The sequence below is a fragment of the Vitis vinifera genome, chromosome 14 (genome assembly GCF_030704535.1).
Source record: "Vitis vinifera cultivar Pinot Noir 40024 chromosome 14, ASM3070453v1".
Taxonomy (NCBI): Eukaryota; Viridiplantae; Streptophyta; class Magnoliopsida; order Vitales; family Vitaceae; genus Vitis; species Vitis vinifera.
In genome coordinates this window covers 30028127-30056012 of record NC_081818.1, presented here as the reverse complement: position 1 = coordinate 30056012, position 27886 = coordinate 30028127, and the positions used below count along the sequence as shown (strand labels likewise).

General features: G+C 34.6%; 1 protein-coding gene across 4 annotated transcripts; it reads right to left on the bottom strand.

Annotated features, from left to right (window-relative positions):
* Positions 1 to 71: 71 nt before the first annotated feature.
* LOC100261148 (CSC1-like protein HYP1) lies at positions 72 to 26816 on the bottom strand. 4 transcript variants are annotated; one of them, XM_010662790.3, is made up of 11 exons: positions 26689 to 26816; positions 23422 to 23768; positions 21850 to 22002; positions 11961 to 12024; positions 11631 to 11840; positions 9999 to 10187; positions 8224 to 8522; positions 6217 to 6493; positions 4089 to 4364; positions 2925 to 3158; positions 72 to 516 (listed from the first exon to the last, which is right to left on the bottom strand). In XM_010662790.3, exons 2-11 carry the CDS (start codon positions 23700 to 23702, stop codon positions 355 to 357), a joined length of 2145 nt encoding a protein of 714 aa, XP_010661092.1. In that variant the 5' UTR covers positions 23703 to 23768; positions 26689 to 26816; the 3' UTR covers positions 72 to 354. The 4 variants fall into 4 exon arrangements, with proteins under 4 accessions (XP_010661092.1, XP_010661093.1, XP_010661095.1 ...); XM_010662791.3 differs by having other exon boundaries at positions 4233 to 4364; XM_010662793.3 differs by lacking the exon at positions 4089 to 4364.
* Positions 26817 to 27886: the final 1070 nt, after the last annotated feature.

Here is a 27886-nt window from a genome sequence, read left to right as displayed (position 1 = left end):
TTTTAAAAAAAGAATAAATGTTCCTAAAATAATCACCATCCTAAGAGAAAAACAGACCATTGGCCAATCAGTTGGAAACATCTGGAACAACATCAGATAGATCATGCTACTCAGAATTCACAACCAAAACAAGGATAGCAGTAAAACAAAGTGCTCATGCACAACATCATATACTTTACAATAACAAAACACAGGCACACATGTGACACACAGACAAATACTTCTTTCTGGACCAATTTTTACTATGGAATGTACATAATCGGCATCAAAACCATTCACAGGACTATATTATTGGAAAAACACAGGTACTTTTTCAGACCCAGATGCCATGAAGAGACAAGTTAGCTACTAACTTCAAGCAACAGCAGAATGAAGAAGAGGAGATTTGAGACGGCCAATGCTTCCAGAATATTGGATTGGCTTCAGAGCTGGATCTTGATATGCAGTGACTAATTTATCACGAAATTCAACCATTGTAGGATCCCTCTGGTCTTCTCTGTCTTTATTTATCAAACACTGCTCCAGAGAGAATAGTTCAGACCAAGTTGGTAACATGTAAAATTAATCAAAAAGGAGACATCAAACAAAATATAGTAACAAGAAAAGGAAAAAAACTAATAATAATCAAGACAGATTCTGCTATAGAACATCTATGACTTAATAATGGAGCAGTGTATACCATTATTACAGAAGTGAGAATGTACAGGAAGGAAAAAAAAAAAAAAGATGCCGAGTGCAATTTTGTCAACATAAAAATGAAAATTTTGAATGTCAGAGCAGCTGCTAAAAAACTAAAATGTAACACACAATTAAGGACAATATCAGCATCTGAAATGGCAAGAGGACTGGAATAGGACACAATCACATCATGGGGTAATAAGGGAGAATGAAAATGTGGAGCAGCAAGCTGAAAAGAAGTCAACAGTTATTTAAACAGACTTGGCACACAAGGTTTTTTATTACCAGGTGCACAAATCCGGTGAAATAATCAGAAATGTTGAAACTAAAATAAAAATGACATATGCCTGATAACACACATAAGGAATCTGTAGATGTGTGGCAACGGTTACTGTCACATAGTTCACTCTGATACCCCTTTGCTTTTATTTTTTCTTTCTTTCTTTCTTTCTATTTTTTCTAATAAGAGAATTAAAGGTATATACTTATAAAAGAAAGGAGGCACCTAACAAAAAAGGGGTTCCACCCAAGTACACAGGAAATCTGCAAGGAGAATGACAACCCAAGAGAAACAAAGAAAAGAAAATACAACACGCACGAACTGGTCTAGACCACTTCCTGTGGTATCTAATAATTTCCAAAACTTACTCCAAATCCACCAAATACATGTTTCATGTATCCATGCATAATGAGAGAACAACCAAATCCACCTTTAACCATAATTCTTTTTGCAATCCCTTTTTGTGTTCCTGATCTTTTACCACCTTACATTCAACATTGTGCAGTTTTTTCCTTTTCATCTTGGATTTGAATTCAACATCTTAGTTCTTTCAAGAATTTTCCACCATAACCTTGAATGAACCCTCTACCTTGGCTCTTCCAAAGATTCTAGTAGAAGCTTTAAAGCCACTCATTATGCAATAACCATAAAAATAAAACAATCCAAACGTAGCACAAGGTTTATTGTGGTTTGTCAAACCTCGAACTCATGTCCATGGACTAGATGAATCAATTCACTATGTCACAGAAAAATTTACCAAGGAAATAGAGCTAGCCTTGAAACAATCCCATGTTTCCTCATTCATAGTATTTATACCCTAAACCTTGTTTCTCCATTCCACTGGGTGTTTTCCATTTCTCCCTCACATCTCTAGATACCCTTTATAGCTTACACTGTTACATTTTCATATCTTGATTTGGGAATATTTATGGAGATCTTCCAAAACACTTTTTCCTTATTCAAGAAGCCTATTTCCAAAAGCAAGCATCAATATAAGAGGTCTCTTATATGGTATTCTATACTGAAAGGAATTATTATAGACTTAGCACTGAAGTGCTTTCCAAAATTTTATTTTCTAGTTGATGATTTTGCCTTTTCCTTTTTAGCTTGACTGTTATCCTATTACCAAAAGAAGTGAGATTTTATTAGTGAGTTCTATTCAATTGACCATCCTTGATGATGATGAATCTCCAAGATATACATCAAGAAAGAAAATTAGTATTAGTTGCAATTAAAGTAGGATTAGTATCACTTGAAATTAAATGAGGATTAGTATTTGTTAGAGTTAGATTAGGAGTAGATAACAATTCAAATCATAATTAGGTTATAGGAGAATTAGAAATAGAGTCATAATAGGTTATTAGAATCCTAGTAAACTTTAGATTTCTTAGAGAAACCTATAAATAAGGCTAATTGATGTAAACCAAAGTAATTAATTGATAATCAATCATTTTTAATGGTGAGACTCCATTGATTTTCTTTTAGGTGAGACTCCTAAAAGGCCTTAGTGTGACTCTAAGGTTCCATCCCTCATTCTCCTTATGTTCTTTCTCTATATTTTATTTTATTTTTTTATTTTTCTGCCTTAAACTTTATCCTTCATTACTCTCCTTAAAGCCTAAAAGATAAAAACCCTAATCCACCTATTTGGTTGTAGGCAACCATCCTAGGGTTGTCCTACATCAATCCTTGATCTTACACAAAAGTTTCTTGATGTAACTTCTTTAGTTCCTAAAGAAACATGAAATCAAGAAAATCACAACTCAATCAAATTATTCAAAAAAATACATTAAAGAAAAAATTATTAGCTCTGCTATAAAGATACACATAATGAGGGGAAAATAAAGGCAATAAAAAGACCAAGAAAAAAATTGAAGTAGTAATTTGGAACTTTAGCAAAAGATTTTCAACAATTATAACTATACAAGTGAATTGAGGAAATAGTAATATTGTTGTATCAATGTACCTCAGCAGAATAATCCCTGAATATAGGCAGGAACCGTTTCCGGCAGAACTCATTAAAAAGAAGCGTGAGAACCGGAAGAGGAATAGTTAAGCTAGATGCTAGAGGAAGCTTCTTCAGTCCAAATATTCCAATTGCAATAATATGCATTAAGACCAAGGAAAATATTGTTGAATTGTGCACTATAGGCCAAAACTTCCCACCAGTTTCATATTTGGGTGCAAATACATTGAGTAGCTGCATAGAAAATTTGCAGGTCAAGTATCACAGATAGGTGGAGAACCTCAAGGGTCTGTATTAGAAGTTTACAGTTCAGGTGGTGCAAGGAAATATTAAATTGTTAACCTCAAATTAAACTCAGACAGATTCAAGAATCCAGCTCAATCAAGTAAATTGGCAAGTCAAACTCCAGTTCCATAGGAACTCTACAAAGTCCAATATAAGATTGAGCCACTTAACTTGTTCTTACTTCCAATGACTTTGTGACAGAAAATACCAACCATCAAATTCACATCACTTTGTTTTTAAGTCAGCAGATATTAAGAGGGGAAAAGTCTGCATGATAACATGGGGCATCATTCACACATCTGAAGTGAGTGACCCATGAGATGATTCATAATAAAAATCCATATTTGAATTCATATATCTAAATTATTCAGATATTAGGACAAAGCAGGATTAGCTTAATTCATAACTTTTTGGAGATGTCATACATCGTCTAGTTATGTGATTAATATTGCACTCACTGAGCTCTAGATACTATCAAAATTAATTCATAATGACTATTGAACATAGGCCCAAAGTTTTGTTGGCACTATCACATTCAATATTATTCACCAGCACCACAAAACCGTAGTAGGCTAATACTTAAATAACCAGTACAAACTTAATATTTACAAAAGAGATGTTTCAGAACATTTAAAGTACCATAAAGGGGCTGATGGAGTGAATTACATCCTAGAGACTTTCCAATGTCATTAATCACAAGAAAATGTGAGGGAAGGTTCAACATTTGTTAGACCTTTAAGAGAACTGAATATTTGGTGGGAGCGTCATCTAGAAGGTGTATGTGGAATCCCTTTTCAGATGCAGTTCCCTATGTTTTTTCTTTAACATCCAACACAGAGTATTGAGTTAAAGAAATAAAAAGAAAGGCATTCAACTAACCTGGTTTCGATAGACGATATACGCCAGACAAAAATAAACCAAGAGGAATGGAAGAATTAGTGGAGCAAGGAAGAAGTATGTTACACCAAGAAGACCAAAGAAGAGAATTGTGGGAATTTCTTTGTGATAAGGAATTGATGGAACCTGGAATTCTTCACCATCATTTCCTGTAAAATGTTGCTTTACAAAACTGCAAATGAGGGGAAACATTCGAAATATCTCTGAAGATAGACTGGTCCATCCAGATGTAACAACATAAGCAATGAAGAATGATGCCTACACCAAAACAAAGGCCAACATCATATCATTCACTGTGGTATTAAGAAATGGTTTCCAAAGTTGAAGACTAACATTTAAAATAAAAGGGTTCAGGTTTCCTAATCAATACAATTACCAGTAAATTGTAATTAAGAACCGATTACATCCACATTCTCATACCTTTTTAGCTCATTGAATAATATCTTCTGATATATATATTACCATGATTCTCAATTATAGATATTTTTTCCTTCCTCTTCTTACCATAGTGCCCTCATTTTTCAATCAAATTATTACTCTTACATGACACAGTTATAATTTATTATTAGTTTATTGAAGAATTGTTTAATGAATATGTTGATTTGGAATCACAGTATGGGTAGATGTCACAAATAATGAATCAATTTCTTTTTATACCTCTGTGATTTATAGTTTTTAGTTCCGCCTACGAAAATTGATTGATGAATCAAAACTCTCAATTGAACCTATGGTCACTACTGGTGCAACCATCAGTCTCAATTAGGATTGACCAAACTATCTTAGCCAAATACCTCATCTCATCCTTAATCAGTGCTACCTCTTACATCTATCAAATGAATTTAATGTTTATTTTTAGTTTTGTTAATTTTTACATTGCAGCTCATCCATCTTAAGATCTTCATTTCAACAAAGCTTACCATATCAACATTTTGTTTCTTGATTGCCTACTTTACCAAATAAACATCCTATTTTAATTTGATAGGTTTGAACACATAACTTAAAACTATTAGTTCGACATACATCCCATTAAGGTCACTACTAATAACTTAAACTTTTGGATCAAATTGCTAGCTTAACATGGTATCAAAGCTTTGGTTACTAAGACTCTAGAGTTCGAATATCTTCGTTTGTTTATGCGATCCGTTGTTTTCATTGTTCACCCCTCCACATGTGGGTTGGTGCCACATGTGATGCAGGATGTTAGACTACTATATATTTTGCACTATTACTAAACAACTTAAGCTTCAAATTGGTGGTTTAACAAAAACACCCATCCTCTTTTCATCTATTCTGTGCTAATTATAAGGGCAATGCTAATTTCAGTTGCAACTTCTTATGGGTGATTGACCATCCAAGATAACAGAGACATTTTATGTTCTTTTCAAGCACTTGACTTAGAAAATGGCATTCCACAAATTATCTCAAACGCTCAACCTAAAATCTGTTTATTCCAAGTTGTCCCCCAAAAGTGATAAATATTTATGTCAACCCTAATCTTATGCCAAAACCATTGGTCGACAAACAACATACTTCATGGAACTCTTAATAAATATGTCAAGTGAGCTCATGCATTAAAGAGAAGTATGACAAGCACTTGAAAAAGTATATCATTTAATGTACAAAGAAAAAAGAAAACAAATTACACACACACACACACACACACACATATATATATGCCAAAGCATTATCTTCTTGTTCACTATTATACACAAAAACTCACAAAATAATCATGTGACACTAAAAGCAGAAAAGCAGCAGGTGAAAGGGAGAACACATTTGGATGTTCCCAAGAAAATTGAATGCCATTGTTTTTTTTACATGGCATTTATAGGAATAACTTAACATCTAGATTGGATATAATGAAGAATATTGGAGGCATGCCAGAGTTAATGTTCTAAGAACATTTCAGGATTTCATTTAACACCTGTGTCAAATTTTTTAGTGTCTGTTATTATGCTGGCTACCCTTTTGGTGATCCACCTATTGGTTGTAGTCACAATGATAAAAATATGCGAAATTTATTTCACCAGCTCTAGAGCAGCTTCTTAAATAAAATAGTCCATCCAAATTCCTACATAGGTACAAATTAATAATGGAAATTTATTTTCACCTGTGCTGGAACAACTTCAGCTAGTATCTTAGGAATTTCCTTGGGCTCGAGGATGATATTAACCTGATAGAGAACTGATCCTGATAGTACATTTGCAAAGAAAATGTTCCATATGGTAAACCACAGCATCTTGGTGCATGCGCTTTTTTGTATCTTACTGAATGAAATGTATCCTTGCATGGATGAAAAAATGATCATGATTGGTGGCACAAGAGATAAGAACAACTGAAGAATGAGACTAGGAAGATATCCTGTAATCACTTGACTGACAAATGTGCTGTAAGACAAAAACCAAGAGTGTATTATTATAAACTTATACATAATTTTTAATTAATGAAAAGCAGTGAAGATCATTCATAATTGCAACATCACATATTCAACATGCTAATACATTCAGCAATTAGGTAGAAATTCTTGAATGGTTCCTTTTTCTGGAAGATTAAAACAAAATTAGAAGGGATTAAAACTTGTGGAATTTCAGTCCTTTGCTAAGTACTCCCACTTGTTCAACTCCGTGCCCAAATCCAAGTCATAAAACCTTAATTTTGGAAAAAGTGAAAAAGAAAAACAGGTCATTTGTTTTTTCTTATATCAGAACAACATTTCCATACTTTCCACACTTTACAGAAAATAAGACTGGGAATAAACCCATAGGACAAGTCTGTTTTTCTTAGTTAATCATGTTACTTAGATTGTTACAATGCACTTGAACAGGTTTTGTTGAAAATTGAGTTATTTTAGGAGATTTGATTTAGTTAATTTCACTATTTTTGGGAGCTAAATTTGGGACTGGGAGTTATTTTTAGGAATCAAATTAACAGAAGCAAACAAAGCTCAGGAAGGAACTGACTGAGAAAATGCCTAAAGGTAGAAGAGACATGTGGAGTATCAAGGACATAGGATCTGCTAGCTCCTTGAATTTCTAATTAGAAAGACTGAGGCGAGAGTTAAAATTCCATGAGGGGAAGGAAAAGAAAGGTCTAAGATAGGGGAAATAAAAAAATCTCTAGCAACCCTGTAGATATTTGGAAATTGAAAATGGAGAAGCTGCTTGCCCCACCAAATATCTTCCCAAAAAACAGATTTTATTATTTTTTACCATCCCACAATAAAATGAATAAGACAAGTGCCATAGCCTTCCAATGTCATCAATACAACCACTTAACAACAATGTTGGCATCCAATTCATTGAAGTGTGATTCATGTATACTAAAAAATTACCATATGCTATAAACCACCACATGGTTTAGGTAATCTCTAACTATAAGGTGATCTCTCCTCCTTTTCCCTATAGCTGACCACTTAAAATTCCTTTGCAATCTCTTAATCCTTGAAGCCTCTTCCCTTTCCCAACTGCAAACCACAGAAAATCCCTTTGCAATCTCTTAATCCTTGAAGCCACTTTGACTAGAATCTTGAACATGACAGGAAGTATGAGGAATGTAAGACAAACAGATTTCACAAGAGTAATTCTACCACCTAAAGATAGTCTTCCTTCCAACCCACAAAGTTTGAGGAAATCTTATCTACCACTGGATCCCAAAAAGAGGCGGGTCTAGGGTTCCCCCAATGGAATTCCAAGTGCAAAAGGGGTCTTATCAGCATGAAATTGAGCTCCACCCAAGCCCTTTGCCACAGAAATTACCCTGACTGAAAAACCAAAAAGTTGCAAAAGATTTTCATGAATGTTGCACTCCGTTTTGAACCCTACAGTTCAAACTGAATCGAGAAGTCAAATCAGATATGCAACCAATATATAATAATTTGATTCTTCAGAATGATATCTCGTAGTCTAAACATCAGAAACAAATGACAACTTACAGTGAACCAACAAAGGCCATTTTCTTCCATAAATGTCTTTTAAAATCTATAACAAAAATAGATATTCTTTAGAATAATTTCCCTTTTCCATCAAGTTTAAAAGAAGATCATGCATGGTATGACTATGGAGAAAATGAGGTCCAAATAAAGTGCTAATGAAAAACTTTAAAAAAAATTACCACTTACATAGTCAGTACACCCCTCAGAAAAGGAAACCAGACCTCCAACTGATCCAAATGAGTAAGTCCTTGCACTATTACAACTGGAATGAGGAAGGAAACTGTAAGAAGAATATATGCAACAACAAACACCAGCTTGCATATCCACCTCTTTAAGAATGATGCTGAAAAGAAAGGCCAGTAAACATCCTGTGGCTCAGGAGCTCGCTCAGTGACCCACTCAGTGGGATCAATCCCTTGTTGGATGTGCAAAGCTATTGCAGCACCAAATCGTGACTTGAAAGATACAAAGGCAGCCCGAACTTCCTTTTAAATTACAAAAGCATAGCATAGTTATAGGCTGTATCAGATATGAATTTGAAGTCCAAATCAATAATTGGCTTGGCTCGAAGGCGAAAGGATTAGGAAGTCATTATGGGTGGAGAGGGCAATGAAACAGAAGGAGAAAGAGTACAGCTATAAACTAAAAGTGAACTAATCTATTGTGGACAAGATATCTTATGCATGTAGCACACTCATATTTCACAAAACCAGCATATGTTCAGCATTATATTAAGATCCAACAAATATGAGCCTTTCCATCAAGTGTACATTATGTTCAATAAATATCAACTCATATGAGTTGAAATAAACATATACTCTTACAATTGCATCTCACATATGAAATGTGAATTTTAAACAAAAATTTCATTAATTGATAGTCATTTATGGAATAAAATCTGCCACTGCTTAGTACACATGCACACACTCAAGCACTTGTTCTCATGCATGCGTACTTATTATGGAACTCCTATTTTTCTCTTTTTCACAATGCCAGAGCTACTGTAGATGACATCTATATCAGAATGTTTTTTGGGGATTACTAATGCCATGCTCAGTTTTGGTGTGTACTTGTTCTTGATACATAGATTTGGCCTAAGCCTGACCAAGTATCTCTGCGCATTCCCTTATTGATTGATGATGTGTATATTTGTGGCCCATCTTTTAGGCAAGGTCGCCTTCCACTTCATCATTCACCTCTAGATTGCCTGTTTGTAATGACTTTTGAGAAGTCAAAGGCTCTTTCTTAAGCTCAATAGAAGCTTTTAGCTGTGTTTGGGTAATTTTACTAAAATAACTTCTGGCTTAAAAAAAAGGATTATCATGAAAGCTAGGATAATGTTGCCCTTTGTAGAAGAATCTTGGCTAGCTAAGACCTCCGTCCACAAAAAAATTGAATAAAAAGTAATTGTGAACATCCAGAGAATAATTATTAATATGAAAATTGATCAAAAAGTTTTTGCAACAGGCACGCAAATAGAAAATTCTCTTAGATATTGGACCTATTCTAGAAAGATTTTCAGTATTTAGGGTACCAAAGCAAAATACATCTGACTTTTGGGGGGCATTAATGTGTTTCCACAATCGGATGGGTCAATATATAAATCAAAAGCAGCAGGAAAAGATTCTCAGAAACTGACTCTCCTCACTTCAGGGGGCGGAGTCACAAAAGTAAGTCCACCTCAGATGAAAACAAAGCATAGGCAAGCAGATATAGATGAATGACATTGGCATCTTACTAAAAGAAAATTGAATAGAAGGAGGTATTTGAAAAATCACAGGGTCCCTTTGGTACTAAAACTTCTAGGCAATATCATTTTCTACTGTTTTTTATATTCCAATGACTAATATATCCCTTAGGTTAAAAGGTGGAAATATACTTCATTAAACAATATTCATTCCATTATGAAACAATCGTCTTAGATTAATATTTTTATGCATACATGCACTGACAGCACGCACCTCTCCTGCCAATGAGGATTGCTCCATTCTCAGATTATCTTCTAGATCTTCTAACTTCTTTTCATATTGATCTAAAAGATCAACTCTGCGTCCAGAGAGTCCCAAAAAGCCATCACGCCTGAACCTTTGTTGAGTATGCCTTTTTGATTTTAAGTGGCCAAGCGTTCTATATAGTTTTTCTGCATCGTCCTAGAAAGAATATCATATAGTCATCAACCACTAGATATTAAGAGCAAAAGGAAGCACACTGATGCTAGCATCTATTACAACCATGGTTTAAATTTCATTTCTCAAATATTTTGTCCAAATGCTTCAAGTGGATGATGTGTAAAGAAATTTATGGAATAAGAACAATCAATACTTCTGAGAGGTTCAATACTCCATGCATACAGATATTTCACGCATTTTTAGTTTGAAGTACATATCAAAAGCATTTTTTTTTTAAAAAAAAAAAAAGCACTCAAAGGACACATGAGAAAGTACAGAGGAGGGCTATGCATGTGATTGGGTCTGTTGCTGCATGTGTGTTATAAACTGTACAACATAGGTAGATGCTTCAGTTTCTTGGACACGAGGCTTTAAATTGATTACAAAGATTGTGAATTTTCAGGAATGGATTCAATTTTTAACATTCATCTACTAATCAATAGTCCTTAAAACATATAAGCAGTTTCCCGAAGAACTGGAAGTAAATTTTGTAGATGCAAACTTTAGCAGCAAAAAACCAAACTACAGATACTAAAATCATCAAGTACCTTCATCCAAATAGCCTCCACTTCTCTAAGTTTCTATTGTAGTTGAACACATAAAGTGGTTAATGTAGCATAGATTTAGGTCTTCCTTTTCAATTCTATCTCTCTAATATGTAATGCAAAAGCTTCTGCTTTTGTCACATTGAGAGGGAATGAACTTTCATAGATTTCTAGGATAAAATATGAAGATTTAATTCAAGTAGATGTGTCTAGTTATATATAGAAAAAATACTTAGATTTAATATATAAAAATTAGAATAAATTTTTTCATTCACTTAAAACCTAACTTTAGTTACTAAGAAAATTTAAAGCATGTTTAAATCTTCCACACAATGGAAACATATTAAGAATCATTAGCAGTGTCTAAAGTGTGGTGAAAGAGTGGATGATGATAATTCTAGATCTTTTTCTCCCTCCAATGATTTTTTTTCATTGTCCATGCACACATATGAATTGAAATACATTCAAATTCTTGAGATTTTATGTCTTATCCAGGTTTCATCAAAATCTTCAACAAAGAATAAAATATCAATATCAACAAAAGTATAGAGGTTCAAAAACTATAGAAACATTTGATAGGCAAAAAGATAAGAATATACAAACAGATGCCTAACAAAAAGGTGGCACAACCCTAGCACATATGCAAGACACAGTGATGGAAATATCTTCTGAGTTATCTGCTGAAAATAATTTCTTTTATATTTAATATCTTCTTAATATCATCTAGAGTGCTAAATAGCAAGTACCATTCAAACATAGACATGAAAAAGAGTAATGAGTGACACATAATACCAACTAATATATAAATATCATTACACATAAAGCAAACATCCAATGTTTCCAGATGTGACAATTAAAGTCGGAATTCCTGAGCGCTTACAATGACCTTCTGAAGTTTGTTTGTTCGACGGACTACTGTATGTGAAAGGTAAGTAGAAGGATGATACTTGGTGAAAAAACTCTCAACACTTTCACCAACTCTGCTTCCAGATGAGACAGGGATACCACTAACTAAAATAGTGAACTGATGCGGCTGGGGTTTGGAATGATAAAACCAAGCGATCCTTTTTGATGATATATAGCTATACTCCTGCATATTATATACTATTTAGCATCACATCCAGTTGATATTTCCAGGGATGTCTTCTCTAAGTGAACCATTAAAGTAAGACAGCATTAGCTAAGCAAACATATCTGAAATATTACTTACAAAATAAAGAAGATAGCAGACCACTCCAGTGAAAACGTATGCAGCAGAGAAGTGAATCCATAACCTTCATAAAGGTCAAAACTAATGATCAGAGTTACTCCAGTGAAAACATATCCAGCAGAGAAGTGAATCCATAACCTTCATAAAGGTCAAAACTAATGATCAGAGTTCTTCACTATAGCTGAGGTAACTTCTTGCTTAGAAAATAATAAAATTCAAATGAGCTTGGAGAATTGAGCAATCACTCTTTTCACAAAGTCTGGATAATGTGTTTCTACAAATGAAGTACACAACTAAGACAGGAAAATTACCAACCAAAGGACATCAAGAAAAACCAATACAATGAAGACCAAACACCAGTAAAGCTCAACCATCTGAGTGAAATTGTATCAATGACACCAACAATATGTAGGTGGGAACAGTAAACGGAACTTAGGTTTATGACAGACTTCCACCGGCAAATAGCTGATTACTAGATTTCACAATATTTCAAGCTTGAAATATCTTCTGTGTTTGATTAAAGACTAGTGTTTGTACACACACACACACAAATTGATAGATAGACGGGTGGGGGGAGGCGGAGAGAGAGATCTATGCCCACAATCAAAATGAAACTGAAAGGTTACAATAAGAGACAATAATCCAGTCCACCCCCTACTTGAACCTACATGAGTGAAATGTTTTTAGTTCTGGTCTGCTGCAAGTCATATTGGAAACTTGGGTCTAACTTGTTGGATTGAGCTTTGACCATCTCATGTGAAAATCAATTGGCGTCTAGTGAGGATAGATCAAACTTTTTATAACATTTGACATCACACTTTACAGGCCTGTTCTAAGAGCCATCATATGGGAGACCCATCCTTGAGCTTAAGAGTGACATTGTTGCACCCCAACATGAAACTCTCATGACTCAAACCCTTGACCCTTGGCTCTGATACTAATTGTTGAATCGGGCTTTGACCATCTCATCTGAAAACCAATTGGTATTCAATGAAAGTAGGCCAAACATTTTATGACATTTGACATCATACCTTACAAGCCTGTTTTAAGAGCCATCATTTAGGCTACCCATCCCAACGCTTTAGAGCCACATTGTTGCACCCCAACACACCTCATTCTAAATACCTTGAGTACCATCTTCATTACCATGGCATAATCATAGAGTAATTCAGTGTTATACCAAACTTCTTTAAGTTCTTGGCCTCATATATCACCATGACCAGAAATTAAACAAATTACAAGGCCCAAAATAAGGGGATGTTTAGTAAAACTACTTAATGATATAATTTAAGTCAATAAGTAGGTAAAGCACATTTCATAAAATGACTTAATGGTGCTATTTAAAGTCAAAATTAACTTAAAAAGTAGAAGTTATAAGAAATCACTTTTCTAAATCCAAAATAGTTTGGTATCCTCATTGCCTAGAACTCTTTACTACTCATCAGCTTATCACTTGATATTAATGAGAGTAAATATGTCAAATTTAATAGTTTCAAAAAAATTTAAGTTGTTTTTAATAAATAACCTTTATACTTAAAGAAATAATTAAGTAATAAATTTTAAAGCCAACAAATTCAAAAAAGTGAGTTAAAGTCATCTTAAAACATTAAGAATAAGTTTTCAGTTTTCATAAATGCCACCTGAGTCAAATATGCAGCCTGTTGTAACTTCTCTATGAGCGCTTGTTTGGCATCAAGAAACAGCAAACATCCAATCATAAAGCAGGACAAAAACTGATATAATATTTCTAGCAAAATCTCAGAGTTTTGAAAGAAAATAGGGAACAAACCCCACTGGCTGTCCACAACTGTTCAAAGAAGAATCACTGACAAGAAAATGTCTAACCCACAACAAGAGCACATGAAGTTTATCAAACCAATGAAAGAAGCTTTCAAGTCTCAGAAGCATTGTTAAAATTGAAAGTCCATTGCTCAGAGAAAGTCAAACATAAAATTCCCTATACAATCAGTGTACTTGTATGCCATAAAGAGAGAGAGAGAGAGAGAGAGAAGAGATGTTACTATCTTTAGAAGCTAGGCAATTAAAGGATATAGATGCCTAAAATATTTAAGACTAATTTGTTCAAAGAGAATTTTGAGTAAAAGATGAAGTGTGCCACTTGGACGAGTGCAGTTTGATATCTCGGAAGCCAACCATGGCACCTCTAGGAAATGAGATATTTTACAGATCTAATTTCTAGATTCCTCTTAGGGCATAAGACAACCTCCAGAATCTGCTGACCGATAGAACCCAATCACCAATTGCCCTCCACCTCACTTTAGCTTCAAATGAGACACATCTAAAACTTCTCATGTTATGCCACATTGATAAAGCCTTGTTCTGGTTGAGTTATATGAAATTAAAAACATGAAAACGAAAAAAAAATCTAACCCAGCCAAGAAATAACTACCAACCAATAATACTACGTAAAGCAAAACAATGGTAGGTGGATTCTTAAACAGGCATGAGCATATGATTGGTAGGAAAAATGCTTCCAAGTTCTCTTTGAGGTAAGTAGAACAGACAGCTATATAGAGGAACCATGCCCATGTCCATGAAAGATATTCTAAAAAGTATAAAAGGATAGAGAGAAATCTTATCTTCAAATATTCATCCAAATCCTCTTAAACATCGCAAAAAATTGGAGGAACTGAAAACCTCTGCAACTCGAACCAAATCCCAAAACAATCCATATGAGACATTTTGTCCCATATGAGACATCTAAAATGACAAAACTTGAAGACAAATATTATTGCATTTATTGCTGCTGCATTGTCAAACCAAATGCATTTGAACAATCCTAAAGGATAAAATATATAAACAATTGGCGAGGCCATTGAAAAACAGATTTAAATAACACTAGTCATGGATTCGGGACATGTTTTGGCATCTTGTTTTTGCTCTTTTTGGGTGAGTCATTCCTCTGTGAGAGAGATCCTTCTATGTTGGCACGGATCTTTTGTTGGGAAGAAGTGGAAGAAAGCTTGAAGAGTTGCTCCCCTATGTTTATTTTGGACCATCTAGAAAGAAAGGAATAAGAGGGATTTTGAAAATGTTGAAAAGGGACTAAGCAATCAAGTATGTATAGTTTTTGGGAATCGGTTAGATTGTACATAGATGATAGTTCTTTGTCCATGTTAGGTTTTGTGAATTATGTCTTCAATAGCCTTATTTAGTTGGTGCAAGATCCATTTATTCTTGTGATATGCATTTCCATGTTGGTTGTCAATCTCTATGCACAAAAAACAGCCACGGTAATCATCAATTGCAGATTTTGGATAATATGCTTGTTGTAAAAATAGTAATTTGAGGAAACAAAGATCCTTTCAAGTGTGTTTCGTTGGGGAGAATGGAGGACTATGGTTGACTTTGTTTGTATGTAGTCAAGGAGCTTCATTTTCAATGGGATTCAAGAAAGAAGAGATTGAATGGTTTTTGGACCATTTAAAGAAGGCTTAAAAGATGGAAAAGTCATTGGGTTTTAATTGTAAATACAAAGAATGAACCAAAGCACATCTTTTGGACGTGTTAGTAAACCTTAAAGGTAGATGTTTTCAAATTACTGAGTTCATGGCAAGCAGGAAAACAACTTTTGTGATCATTTTAGAAGGACATAAGAGCTAGGGTTGAATTACAGTGGGAGAAGTGATAGAAGTTGTGATGTTATATTCTTCCCAACTTGTAGGCAACAGGGGATTTTAGAAAGCAGCAAATGAGAAGGTTAGGCCAGTTCCAAACCCCCTAGGACACAGTTTCGCTAGTGTGGTGGCTGAGGAAAAGTCAAGAAAATAAGGTATTGAACCTATGGGAAAATGGGGCCAGGGCGGTGGTTTGTGAACCCTTGGTAGCAGGTGTGAGTAGAATTGCATGTCATCATGCCTATTTATGAGAACTAAGGGATTTTATTTGTGGAGTTTATTGATCTAGTAATTTATTTACATGAGTAGAGGTTTATTCCAGTAAGTGAAAAAATGGACATTAAAGTATATAGATGGAGTTTGAACGTAAATGCTATCATTTTAGGGATGTTTTGAAAGGGGTAGATTGAGGTGAAAGGTTTGCCTTTTCATTTGTGGTTTGAGAAGTATCTGTTTCACTTGGCAAAAGGATAGGGAAAGATTATTAAGATCAATGAACAATCTATAAAGCTAGTAGATTTAATGAAGATTCGACTTAAGATTGAGGTGAAGAAAATGCAGTGATCCCTACGATTGTGAGAGTTTCACATAGGGATAAGACCTTTTTAGCATCTATAATGGTCATCAAAAAAGTCATTGGCACTCAAGCAGGTAACGTTGAGATGAATAAGAGCGAGTTTTCTAGTGGTCATGTTAGCCATGAAGGGCTTGAGGAAGATCAAAGGGCTAAAAGGTTGCCACTCTTCAGGCCACATGGGGGTCGTTGGGAGAAAGCAGAGAACAACTACAATCCATGCCACACCAACCAATTTTCAAAATTCAAATCCATTAACGGCTATGAAAAGGATTGGGACTTTCCTTTGCAATTTAGCGGGCTTTTTAATTAAATGGGCTGGTGTAGTAAGTAGGTTTTATTAGGAGAGGTTCCAGTTGCTTGAAGGAAGACCAAGTCATGAGTTAGGCCAAAATAACTTGGGAGACTAGGTTGATTTTCCCTTAGTAAAAAGAAGACCAACCTAATTAAAAGAAAGAAATCCAAATTTCTTAGTGGGCTAAAAGTCCATTTCGGGCCTACAGACGGTACTTTTAAAGTTTAACCCTCCTGCTTCCTTGCATCCAAAGATCTAGAGCTCAATTTTCACTTCTCTGGAGAACCAAGCATCACAACTCTTGAGCCTTCATGCAAGCAATTTGCCTCCTCCTTTTAAAGGTTCGTTCATTGGAAAAATTAATGATCTGAAGCTTCGAAAGGACTCAAGGGAGGATGAGTCTTCGCGGAAAGTAGAGAAACAGACTTCAGCGGGGACCCTATTTTGAAGAGAGGTTCAGCAGCGAAGGCTGAAAAGTCCATAAGAAAGGGTTTGATTAGTCTTTCAAATGAAGCAAGGCCATTAATGGATCAAGGTTCAGCCATGCTCAAGTAAAGGGAATGCTTTCCCAACATAGAGACGATTCAGGTAGGCACTAGAGGGGTTGAGGAAGGAAGAAGGCTTCCTCTCTATGGGTATCTGGTCTTGGTTTTCCCTTCTAACCCTAAAACTTGTGTAGTGGGCCAGATTCTAGATGGGACTTCTGATTTGCATCCTCTTCCCAATCAGTCTACACCCACTTCTGAAGGATAGTTAAGGATGTTTTGTCTTGTATGATGCTGTAGGAAACAAAGAGTGAGACTTATGATAGGAGGTTCATGGGCAGTGTGTGGAAAGTTAGAAATAAAGAGTGGGTGTTTCTTCCAGCAAGTGGGTCATTCAAGGACGTAATGTTAATATGGTACTCAAACAAATTTAGTTGTTCAAAGATGGTGTTGGTGTTAGGGTCTTTTACGGTAACAATTAAGTTAGGTCAATTGAAGAAGGTTCTTTTTGGCTCACCTCAATTTATGGTCCTAGTAATTCCAACCCAAGGAAGGATTTCTGGTTGGAACTTTAAGACCTTTTTGGTCTAACTTTTTCTGAAATGCTATGTTGGGTGGAGGGGTTTTCAATGTGATAAGAAGAATTTTGAAAAAGTTAGGTGGCTCTAGGTTAACCCTTAGCATGAGAAGTTTTGATGAGTTTATAAGAGAAAGTGAATTAATTGGCCCTCCATTTAGAAATGCTTCTTTCACTTGGTCAAACATGTAAAAAGCTCCCATTTGCAAGAGGCCGGATAGATTCATTTACTCAAATAAGTGGGAGCAAAGTTTCCCTCAAAGTCTCCAAGAAGTGCTTCCTAGACTGACCTTTGATCATTGCCCCATCGTCCTAGATACTAATCCTTTTAAGTGGAGTCTTACATTTTTTAGGTTTGAGAACATGCAGTTACTTTACCCAGATTTCAAGGAAAGATTTAGTTCTTGGTGGTGTCAGGGTCAAGTTGAAGGTTGGGAAGGTTTTAAATTCATGAAGAAGCTACAATTAGTCAAATCTAAATTGAAAGACTGTAATAAGGTGTCTTTTAAAAGAGAAAAAGAAAAACATTTTTTCAAAGATTGTCAAGATTGATATAAGTGAGCAGAAATGGACTAACCCCTGAAATTTCAGCTTTAAGGGCCTAAAGAAAAAGGGCAATGGAGGAGTTATTGTTGAAAGAAAAGGTTCATTGGAGTAAAAAAGATATGGTCAAATAGATAAAAGGAGATTGCAATTCTATGTATTCCCATAGAGTAGCCAATGGTAGGCGAAATAGGAAATTCATAAAATCTTTAGTGTTTGAAAAATTATTGACTCCAGGAAACATTGGAAACATTTTAAAGGAGATTGTGTATTTTTTTAGAAAGCCATACTCCAAGACCCCAAGTGACTCTTAGAGGGTAGAAGGTTTGGATTGGTCACCCATATCAGGAGAGAGTGTTGTTTGGTTGGATCGAATGTCCCTTATTAGAAGGACAGGTACACTTTACCCTTTTTTAGTTAAATAAAGAAAAATAGTTGGGTTGGATGATTTCACCATTACAGCGTATCAAAAGTGTTGGGATAAGATAAAGGAAGATCTTATGAGGGTGTTTTTGGAGTTCTATAATAATGGGATAATCAATTAAAGTACCAATGCTACTTTCATTGTTGTTATGCCAAAAAGTCAAACCAACAAAATCTTGTATTTCAGACCTATCAGCCTAGTCACAAGTCTTTATAAAATCATAGCAAAGGTTTCATCAAGGCGCATCCTAAGAGTTCTCCGTGAAACGATGTACAAATCCCAAGGAGTCTTTGTTGAGGGGAAACAAATTTTAGATGTTCTAATTTCCAATAAAGTGGTGGATGAGAAAAAACATTCAGGAAAGGAAGGAGTAGTCTTTAAAATAGATTTTGAAAAGGCCTATGATCATGTGGACTAGCGTTTTTTAAATCACGTACTAAAGAGAAAATGGATTAGCATAAAATGGATGTCTTGGAGAAGAGGTTGTTTGTCATTAGCAAGTTTTGCAATTCTAATAAATGGACATGCCAAAGAATGGGTTAAGGCAACCAGAGCTTTAAGATAAGGAGATCATTTTTCCTTTTTCCTTTTCACCATCGCAATTGATGTTTTAAGTAGGATGGTGCTTAAAGCAACAAATAGTGGCTTACTAGAGGGCTTTATAGAAAGTAAGCATAAAACTAGATTATTTCTTTTACAATTTGCAGATGACACTATTTTTTTTCTAGATCCTCTATGGAAAACCTGCAAAACCTCAAGTTAATCCTATTGGTATTTGGGTAAAGATTAATTTAAATAAGAGCATCATCTTTGGTATCGATACAAGTCAAGATTAGGTCTCTAGTTTGGCTTCAACGCTTGATTTTAAAGTTTCAAACTAGCCCTTATCTTACATGAATCTTCTTTTATGAGGGAATTCGTTGGCAAGCAAATTTTTGGATTTAATGGTTGATAGTCTCAAGAAGATTGATGGGTAGAAAAAAGTTTTTTTGTCTTTAGGGGAAGAATAACTTTAATTCATTCTTACTTGTCTCACATTCTTTACTATTTCTTACCTCTTTTCAAGATTCTAACATCAGTAGTTTCAAAGATTGAGAAATTGCAAAGGGATTTTCTTTGGTCAGAGGTTAGAGAGGGTAAAAAAGATTATCCAGTTAGTTGGAACATGATGTGTAGGCCAAAGGAGTACGGAGGTGTGGGGTTTCAAGATGACTGTTTTGTGGAATCATATTCTATTATGGAAGTAGGAATGGAGGTTCCCATAGAAAAGTTCTAACATTTGGCATTAGGTTATTTTGAGTATTTATGGGACAAATCCTAATAGATGGGATGCCAACATTTTGGTCAGATGGTCACATTAGTATCCTTAGAAGGCCATTGCACAAGTTTTCTAGGATTTTTCTCCACGTCCATTTTACGGTGGGTGAAAAGGAAAAAATTTACTTTTGGGAAGATTTGTGGTGGGAAAATCAACCTTTATGTTATAAATTTCCAAATCTTTATAGAGTTATCACTTTAAAAATCTCACCATCTCAATGGTTTTTGGCAACTCTTCTTCTTCTTCTTTGTCTTAGAACATGAACTTTCATCCCAACCTCACAGATTTGGAAATTGAGAGCCTTGAAAGACTTATGTCTTCACTTACCCTAGTGTACTTGTCTCCTTTTGTCCTAGATACAAGCGCTTAGTCTCTTTCCTTTATTCTCAATAAGATCTTTCTTTTCAGCCTTGTCCAATTTATCAATTCCATGTCCTTTGTTTCTAGCTAGATTTGTAGGTGAACACCAATGACATGCGACAGTTGAGAAGACCTTACAAATCCCTTAGCGCTAATTGTTGCATCTTATGTGGAAGTGGAAAGTCAATTAATTATTTTTTTCTACATTGCCTAATAACTTTAGGATTATGACACAAGTTATTCAATCTAACCAAGATAGATTGGATTCCACCAAGGAACATAGGCAACATGATGACCATCTCTTTTAAATGATTGGGGAAAATATCTTGCCCCATTGCAGCTTGGATCATGTGGTGAGAGAGAAATGCTAGGATCTTTGAGGGAAAGTGGAGAATGGTAGAGACATTGTGGGGTCTACTTCACTTCTATTCCTCATTATCGACTTCTTGTACTATTGCATTTAAAGGCACTTCTCTCAATGTTATTAACTTAATTGGCATTTGGTTTGTAATTCAAAAGGGGTGGGCAATAATGAGAGAAGCTTTGTTTGGTTTTGATATATAGCCATAATTGGACTAATTTTTGTATAGGTTTCAATGGAGGAGCTTAAGTCATATTCTAATTAGATTCTTGTATTTTGTAGGGAAGATTCCTCTTCTTTCTCTTGCTCTTTTTATCAATATACATTATATCTTTGTTCCTGATATATATATATATATATATATATAAAGGTTATTTGTCCATGTTGGATTTCATCAATTGATTGAGCTCTAAGTGAGGCAAAGGAGGTGATTTTTTTGTTTCCTCATAGCATCGTTTAGCCTTTTAACGCCCTTGTATACAACGTCTATACCTTTTCAAGACCTCTTATTAGGCATTTTTTATGTATTCTTTCTTAGCCTATCAAAAAGAAGAAAAAATGGGCTCAAGAATTCATACCCAAAGTTCTCACTAGGAAGGAATATGTATACCAACTCAAATCCATATAAAGGATGCCATCCTTGCTCTCTAGATTTATAAACTTAGACTCCAAATAGACAAGGTCAAAAGAGGCAAAGGATTGCTAAAGAGTCTTACCATTGTTGTAATGGTCAAGGAGTGTCCCCCCACATAAAAGTAACACAACCCATTAAAATTAGTTCATGAACTTTTTATAGGTTGTACATCACCCTCAGGTTCGAGTTTCAACTAGAAAACCATCGCCTACTTGTCCATTGTTGAATGTACATGCATGTCATCTCGGGCGCTGTTGATGCGATACTATCATATCCAAACTCCATTGCTTAGACTAAAGGTAACATAAAAATTCTTACTCACATATTGTACTCTTTAAGGTCTATTACTTTCCCCTATCCATAAAGTTAGAAATGTTAGCAAGCACATGGAGTTAAAAAATAAGGACAGGGAAAAAAAAACAGCACACACAACCACATAGAAAAGTTATCAATTAGTTTATGAAAATATGATATGTTAGTATACATTAACAAAACCACATGGTAATGCCTCAAGGCTAAATAACAAGTATCAGAAATGACATCATGAAGAGCAAGTATTGCTGTTCCAACTTCATTATTAAATCCATTTTGTGTTATTAGTTAGCTTTCATTGATCCCCAAAATTGTTGACCTGCTACATAAAGAGATGAATTCTGATCATATGGCCAGTCAGTAATTACCTGTTTGAGCCATTGTCGACATTTGAAATACTAAAAGAGTCCAAGGATTTGTTCGGCAAGTCAGAAAAATCAATACTTAGCTGATTCCCCAAATAATTAATTGGAAGAAGAATGAAAACCCCAATAATTCCAGCAAAGGTAAATACTCTCAAACTGCATTTTACAAACAATTTATATTAGAAGATGACAATATGTGACAAAAAGGATTAAAAAACAAAGATGACCAATTATAAATCAAACACCCAATAAATGGCTGATGAATTATGTAACAGGGACATAGAAGGAGGTGTTGGTCTGTTGGATGGAGTAAAAAAAGGAGTACAGCATTTTTTTAGCAGATAACTTAAAAACAAAACATAGTACTATCCTGGAAACAGAAAAATGGAAATGGGAAAGAAGAAATGGTATGCTGGAAAGGGAAATGAAAATAAAAAGGAAGAATATCTATAAAGAAAAAATAAAGGCTTGTTCCCTTTTTCTTATAATTTTGGTTGAAGTTATACCAAACACAACAAAACAATCTTACTGAATCTGCTACCAGTTCATACAGAGTTTGAAAAAAACACACCCAACAAGTAATATGGAAGCACTGGCAGAGTGTGTCAAACCCCTTGGCACCATCATTGCCCATTCCACAAGCCTACCCCAAACCCAACCCCACACACCCCCCACACCAACCCCCCCTCCCCCCTCTTCCCTGTTTTTCTCCTCCCACTCCTTGTGCCCAAGGCATTCTGGAGATGTTGTTGATGCATCGCCATTCCAAGTTCATGTCCAATGCATACAATTCAACTGTTACCAGAATCATTTTCCTAATTTGCAATCCTACTAAAACTTATTAAAAAACAATTGTGAATGTGTACTGAAAGTTTCAACCAGGTTGTATGAATTCGAAATTCATGTATTAGAATAAAAAAACTCAAAAATCTAAACTACTCAATTTTAATAATTATGTCACATAAAGAAGGCGAATCAGGACTGGATGGTATTGAATTAACAGCAGAATACTCACTGCTGTTAATTTGTCACCTGAACTAACTTCTTTCAGCTTTCTTTTCAGTAATTTCCCAGGTTAAAAATAATAATAATAATCTAGAAACAAAAAGGAGGGGAACTCCTTTTTCATTGTTTGATATGGATGTAAGTAACTCCGTTCACCTTGATTTTACATAATTCTTTCTCTCTTCCTTTTTTCTTCATAAAATGCTCATATAATTATGAAATCAATATGATTTTCTTTAAATATTTCATCCTTGATTGAAATTTTAACTTGTGCTCTTATTTGAAGCAATTTTTGTTTTATGCTTCTTCTCTTGTAATTTTTATTTTTAGTCTACTGCTCAAAAGATGCCTTCAGCAAAAAGAGTACTTAATGCACCTATATATTATAGAAGCATATGCAAATATGCCTAAAACACACCCACATACACATGGGCACAAAAAAGAGTCCCATCCTCTACAAAAATGTATTTGCGAGTGCTGAAGTGAAGAGGTTTAAGCAAATTATTTCAATCTACTCCGCAATAAAATGCCATTTTTAAAGTTAGTTTTGCTGAAACCATCTAAAGTTACCTGAAGATGAAAATACGCATAAAAACCACAGCATCCAAGCCTGACGTTGACAAGAGATCTTCTTCAGAGGGCTGCCATGCTCTTGTCACCCAACCAGCAGAAGGTAATAATCTGTCTAAATTGAAATGATTTGTACGTTGAGATTTTCCTTCAGCAACCAAGCGTGGTGCATAGACATGGATGTTACCAGGCTGCTTCCTCAGTATAGAATATAGAGTGAAAAATAAAAAACAAAGGCCAAGATTGATTCCAACAGAAGTTAAAAGAGCAGAAAGAATCATTCCTGCTAAAGAACTTCAAAATGTGACAGTAAATCACCACATCAACTCTTCATTCCATCAACTAAACTGCAATGACAGAAGAGAACACAAGGGTAACCAAGATAAATTTCCCAAAATGAAGAACCGCACAAAGCAAAGTATAATTAGAGGTACAGAAGTTTGATAGGAATGCTAATGAAAGCCTTAACATTGGGGGAAAAAAGAATGGAATATAAGCATGCTCTCAAATTTTATAATATTAATGAAAAGGGGAGACCTAGAATTTCATTGAACAAAAAAGTCCAGTTGGCACTCATCTATGATTTATTTAATGGTTAGTCTCAGTGATTAAAAAAAAAAAAAAAGATGATGCTCCTAAGGTGAAAGTCAAGAAGAATTGAAATCTATCACCACTTTAAGTGCCCCAGGAACCTCTAAGAAATCAGGAATTTGCAACTCTAATTTTGTTTGAAACAATGATTGGACATGCAGTAAACAGTATGTGTACCACAAATATTATTATGCATGTCCATGTCAGGTGCTAACCAAGTAAGATAGTTCTTTTGACAACATAGAAGTGATTCATATTGCAAAACCAACATATTTGGAGAGACCAAAATGGACTAAGATAAAGAAAGGAAGTCAATCAGATAGGAATTTCCCCAGGATAAGGAGCCGGAAGCAAAAAAAGAATCAGAGTAGCCTCACCCACATTATAAAAGAAGCCTCACCATTCGGTCTTTGCCCTCTCTGGATATGTTAGCCTCTCCCAATAGTAGAGCAGTCTCACCCAGTAATGGCATAGTGCCATAGTGGGTTATCCGTCCTGGTAAAGGGTGGTGTTTTAAAAGGTTATTGAGGTTTACGTGAATCAGCCTTGTGGATATAACCTCAATACAAAGTAATTGAGGTTGTTGAGGCGTAAGCCTCAAATATTCAGTGGGTTTTGGACCTTCATGAGCTTTGGTACATATTTTATAAGGGGTTTAAACCTCAATATTGAATAATTTCAATAGGTTTTCAGTTGTTGTGGACTTTGGGTATGTATTTTATGGTTAGGCTCATAATCATTATCTATTATTGATAAATAAAGGTGGGAAAAAGACCATTGAAGTTGATAGATGAAGAAGAAAAATGAGTGACATCACCATTGATGAGGAGGATGATGAGCAATTCGATATAATGACATTTCCTAGAAGGATCTTACTAGCGATAGTGATAGTAGTGTTACAGACTATTTAATAGAGCCATGAGAAACAATTAGATTGTGGGAGAGAGAAACGAGAACTAGATTAGAAATTGTTGAAATTATTTTGTGGTTTTTTATTATTTTATTTTCATATGATTTTAATAGTATTTTTTAATTTTTTTGAGATTTTTCTTCTTCTTCTTCTTCTTCTTCTTCTTCTTCTTATTATTATTATTATTATTTTGTGTCTTTAAGTTGAGGCCTACTCCTCATTTAGCCCAAGGCCTATGCCCCATCTCATTTGGGTAAAACTTCTCAAGAGCACCTTCAGCCTTTCAAAACATTGGTAAAGAAAAAGTGTGAAAATGCTCTCCACCAGGATAAAGCCTCCAATATACACACTCACACATCTTGAAGTGCTCATGTAATGCAGATAAGAATATGATGATCCACAACACCCAAAACTTATTCCAACCCTACCTCAAACATCGTCGTATTTCTTTCTTTCTAGGGATAACAAAGACCAACAGTTTGCATGTAGTACTGCTCCAACTCATATTTCTGAAACCCACATCCAACACTACCCGAAGTAGGTACCAGGTAGAAAAACAGGTGCAGTACCAAGCACAACAATTGGAATTCCACTGCAACCAAAATATCTTGACTATATTTTGTAGTTTGTACAACCAATCCCCAAACCATAAGAGTGGCAACATTGTATAAAAAGGTGAAGATTTAGGTGGTGTTTGTTTTTTTACTTAATTCTAAATAGAACCTTAATGCTTAATAGTAATAAATATTAGGTTGTTTGTTTTTGTAGTATTTTATTTCTATTAAGTATTAAAAAGTAAAAAAAATCAATATGTTATTTTTTCTATTTAGAAAAAGCTACATATTTTGGCTTTTTCTATTTAGTAAAAAGTTTATAATAAGCCATGAAAAAATAGAAAAACAAACAACCTAAATTCTAAAACTAAATTACTTTCAGCAAAAAAGCCAAAAAAACAAACACCACCTTTAGATTGTGTTCAACTGGCCCCCACCTGGCACCGAGTGTCCCTTAGTAGGACCTAACTCTGGCAACAGCTAATCCTTGAACATGTTTAAAAAGGCAAAGATATCTTAACCTCCTACCTAACATTCATACCTAAACCTAGCCTGAAAATTGGAACTAATTTGGTAGGTCTGATATAGTGGTATGCACATGCACCATTCACATCTTCCTACAATTAAGGATGGACGCGAGGCCCGTCTCAAGGAACCCCAACCACACCTTGCCCGCAACCACATGGGTCCACCCCCTTGCCCACAATCACACCCAACCCATAAAAAAAATCCCCACCTAATCGTACAAAAATAAGAAGAATCCAAATTTGTCACTTGAACACCCACCACAATTAAGAACACAAAACCAAAAAAATTCAAGAACATGGTGCCCAGTTCAATGAAATGCAAAATCCAATCCTCACAATCAAATATTCATCGAATCCCAATTTGTATTTTTGCATTCATGGACACATGCTCACCAGAACATGCACAGCAAATGCTCCATTCAAACACAAAGAAGGCTCTAAAATCAAAGAACCATGCATTCATTACATGGGTACGGAATTTTCCCAATTGGGTTTCTTGTTTTCCGACGATTGCTTAAAACAAACGCATTTCAGAATTTGAAACAAAAGACGAACAAGTATCGTGAAATCACACAAAAACACGTACATAAGCTATTTAATTCAATTTAATTTTCAGAGATTGCGGAATAATCATAAACCCTAATCAAAGATGGAATAATTCAAAAAAGTGAAGGAGTAATCAAACCTCGAAAAGAGCGGAAAGATTCAAAGAAAGAGCAATGAGGAGTGGGAGTGAGAGTGGTGGCAAGCTTTTGCTGAACCGTGGACAGGTGTGAAATTTCCTCAACGTAACCGACTTCACATTTGAATTTCCATTTCTGCCCTCAAGAAGTGGGGTCCACCTCCTCAATGAAGCTTCAGCCTTAAGCCCCATTGGCCCACCCTCTTATCCCGTTATCCGCGTAAAAGCTTCTCATAGGCCTTTTTGTTGTTTGTTTTTTTTTTTTCCCTCAAAAGAAGTCAAAATCAAAATCATAAATTTCTAATAAAATAGTTTCGTGTCCAATAACTTAATGTTGAAGCAAAAATGAAATATCTATGAAAAACAATATTAATAATATTTTTTTGACTTCATATTAAGTTATTTCCTAAAATTTAATCTTCTTTAATAAAATTAATCAAATAAATACAAAAGTTTCTATTAAATATAAAAAAGAATTTTCAATTGCTAAAAACTCAAATGTGATGTAAGAGCTTACGCAAATAATTTTACTAAAAGATATTTTAATTATAAAAAAATAATGTATTATAAAGAAAACTTCTCATAGAAGTTTGCTTCTTAGATTACATAGGAAGTCGTTTAACATTTAGTTAATATTTTATTATATTAGGATTGATTCAATAAGATTATAGGTGTCATTTCGGATTTTATTTTCAAAAATTAATTAAAAAAATCATAATATTATATTTCTCTTCGATATTAAGTTTTGCTTAAAATATTATAAAAATGTGTTTTGTCGTTATTTAATCATAAGTGGTGTCTTATTCGGAAAAAATAAGTGAAAAATAAGATATAGTTTGAAATTTTTGCAAACTTCGTTAAAGATAATGTTGCTTATCGAAAAAGCATTTTTTTAGTTTATATTAGAAGTTGTTTGTGTTTAATATTGTTTTAATGATCATCCTTTAAATTGCAGTTTTAACTTTAATTTTAATCTCAATAGCAATAGCATATGCAAAATGTGGCCAAAGGGCATGTTTTAATTATCAAAAGCTAATGGCTTATTTGTTTTCTTAAGAAAACAAAAAACGAAAAACAAAACCTATGGTACCAATTTACTGTCATACCAAATTTTTTATCTGAACCATTCAAGTATATAGTAAAATTTGGACCATTAAATGAGAATATAAATATATAGAATCAAGGGACAAACATACAAGAT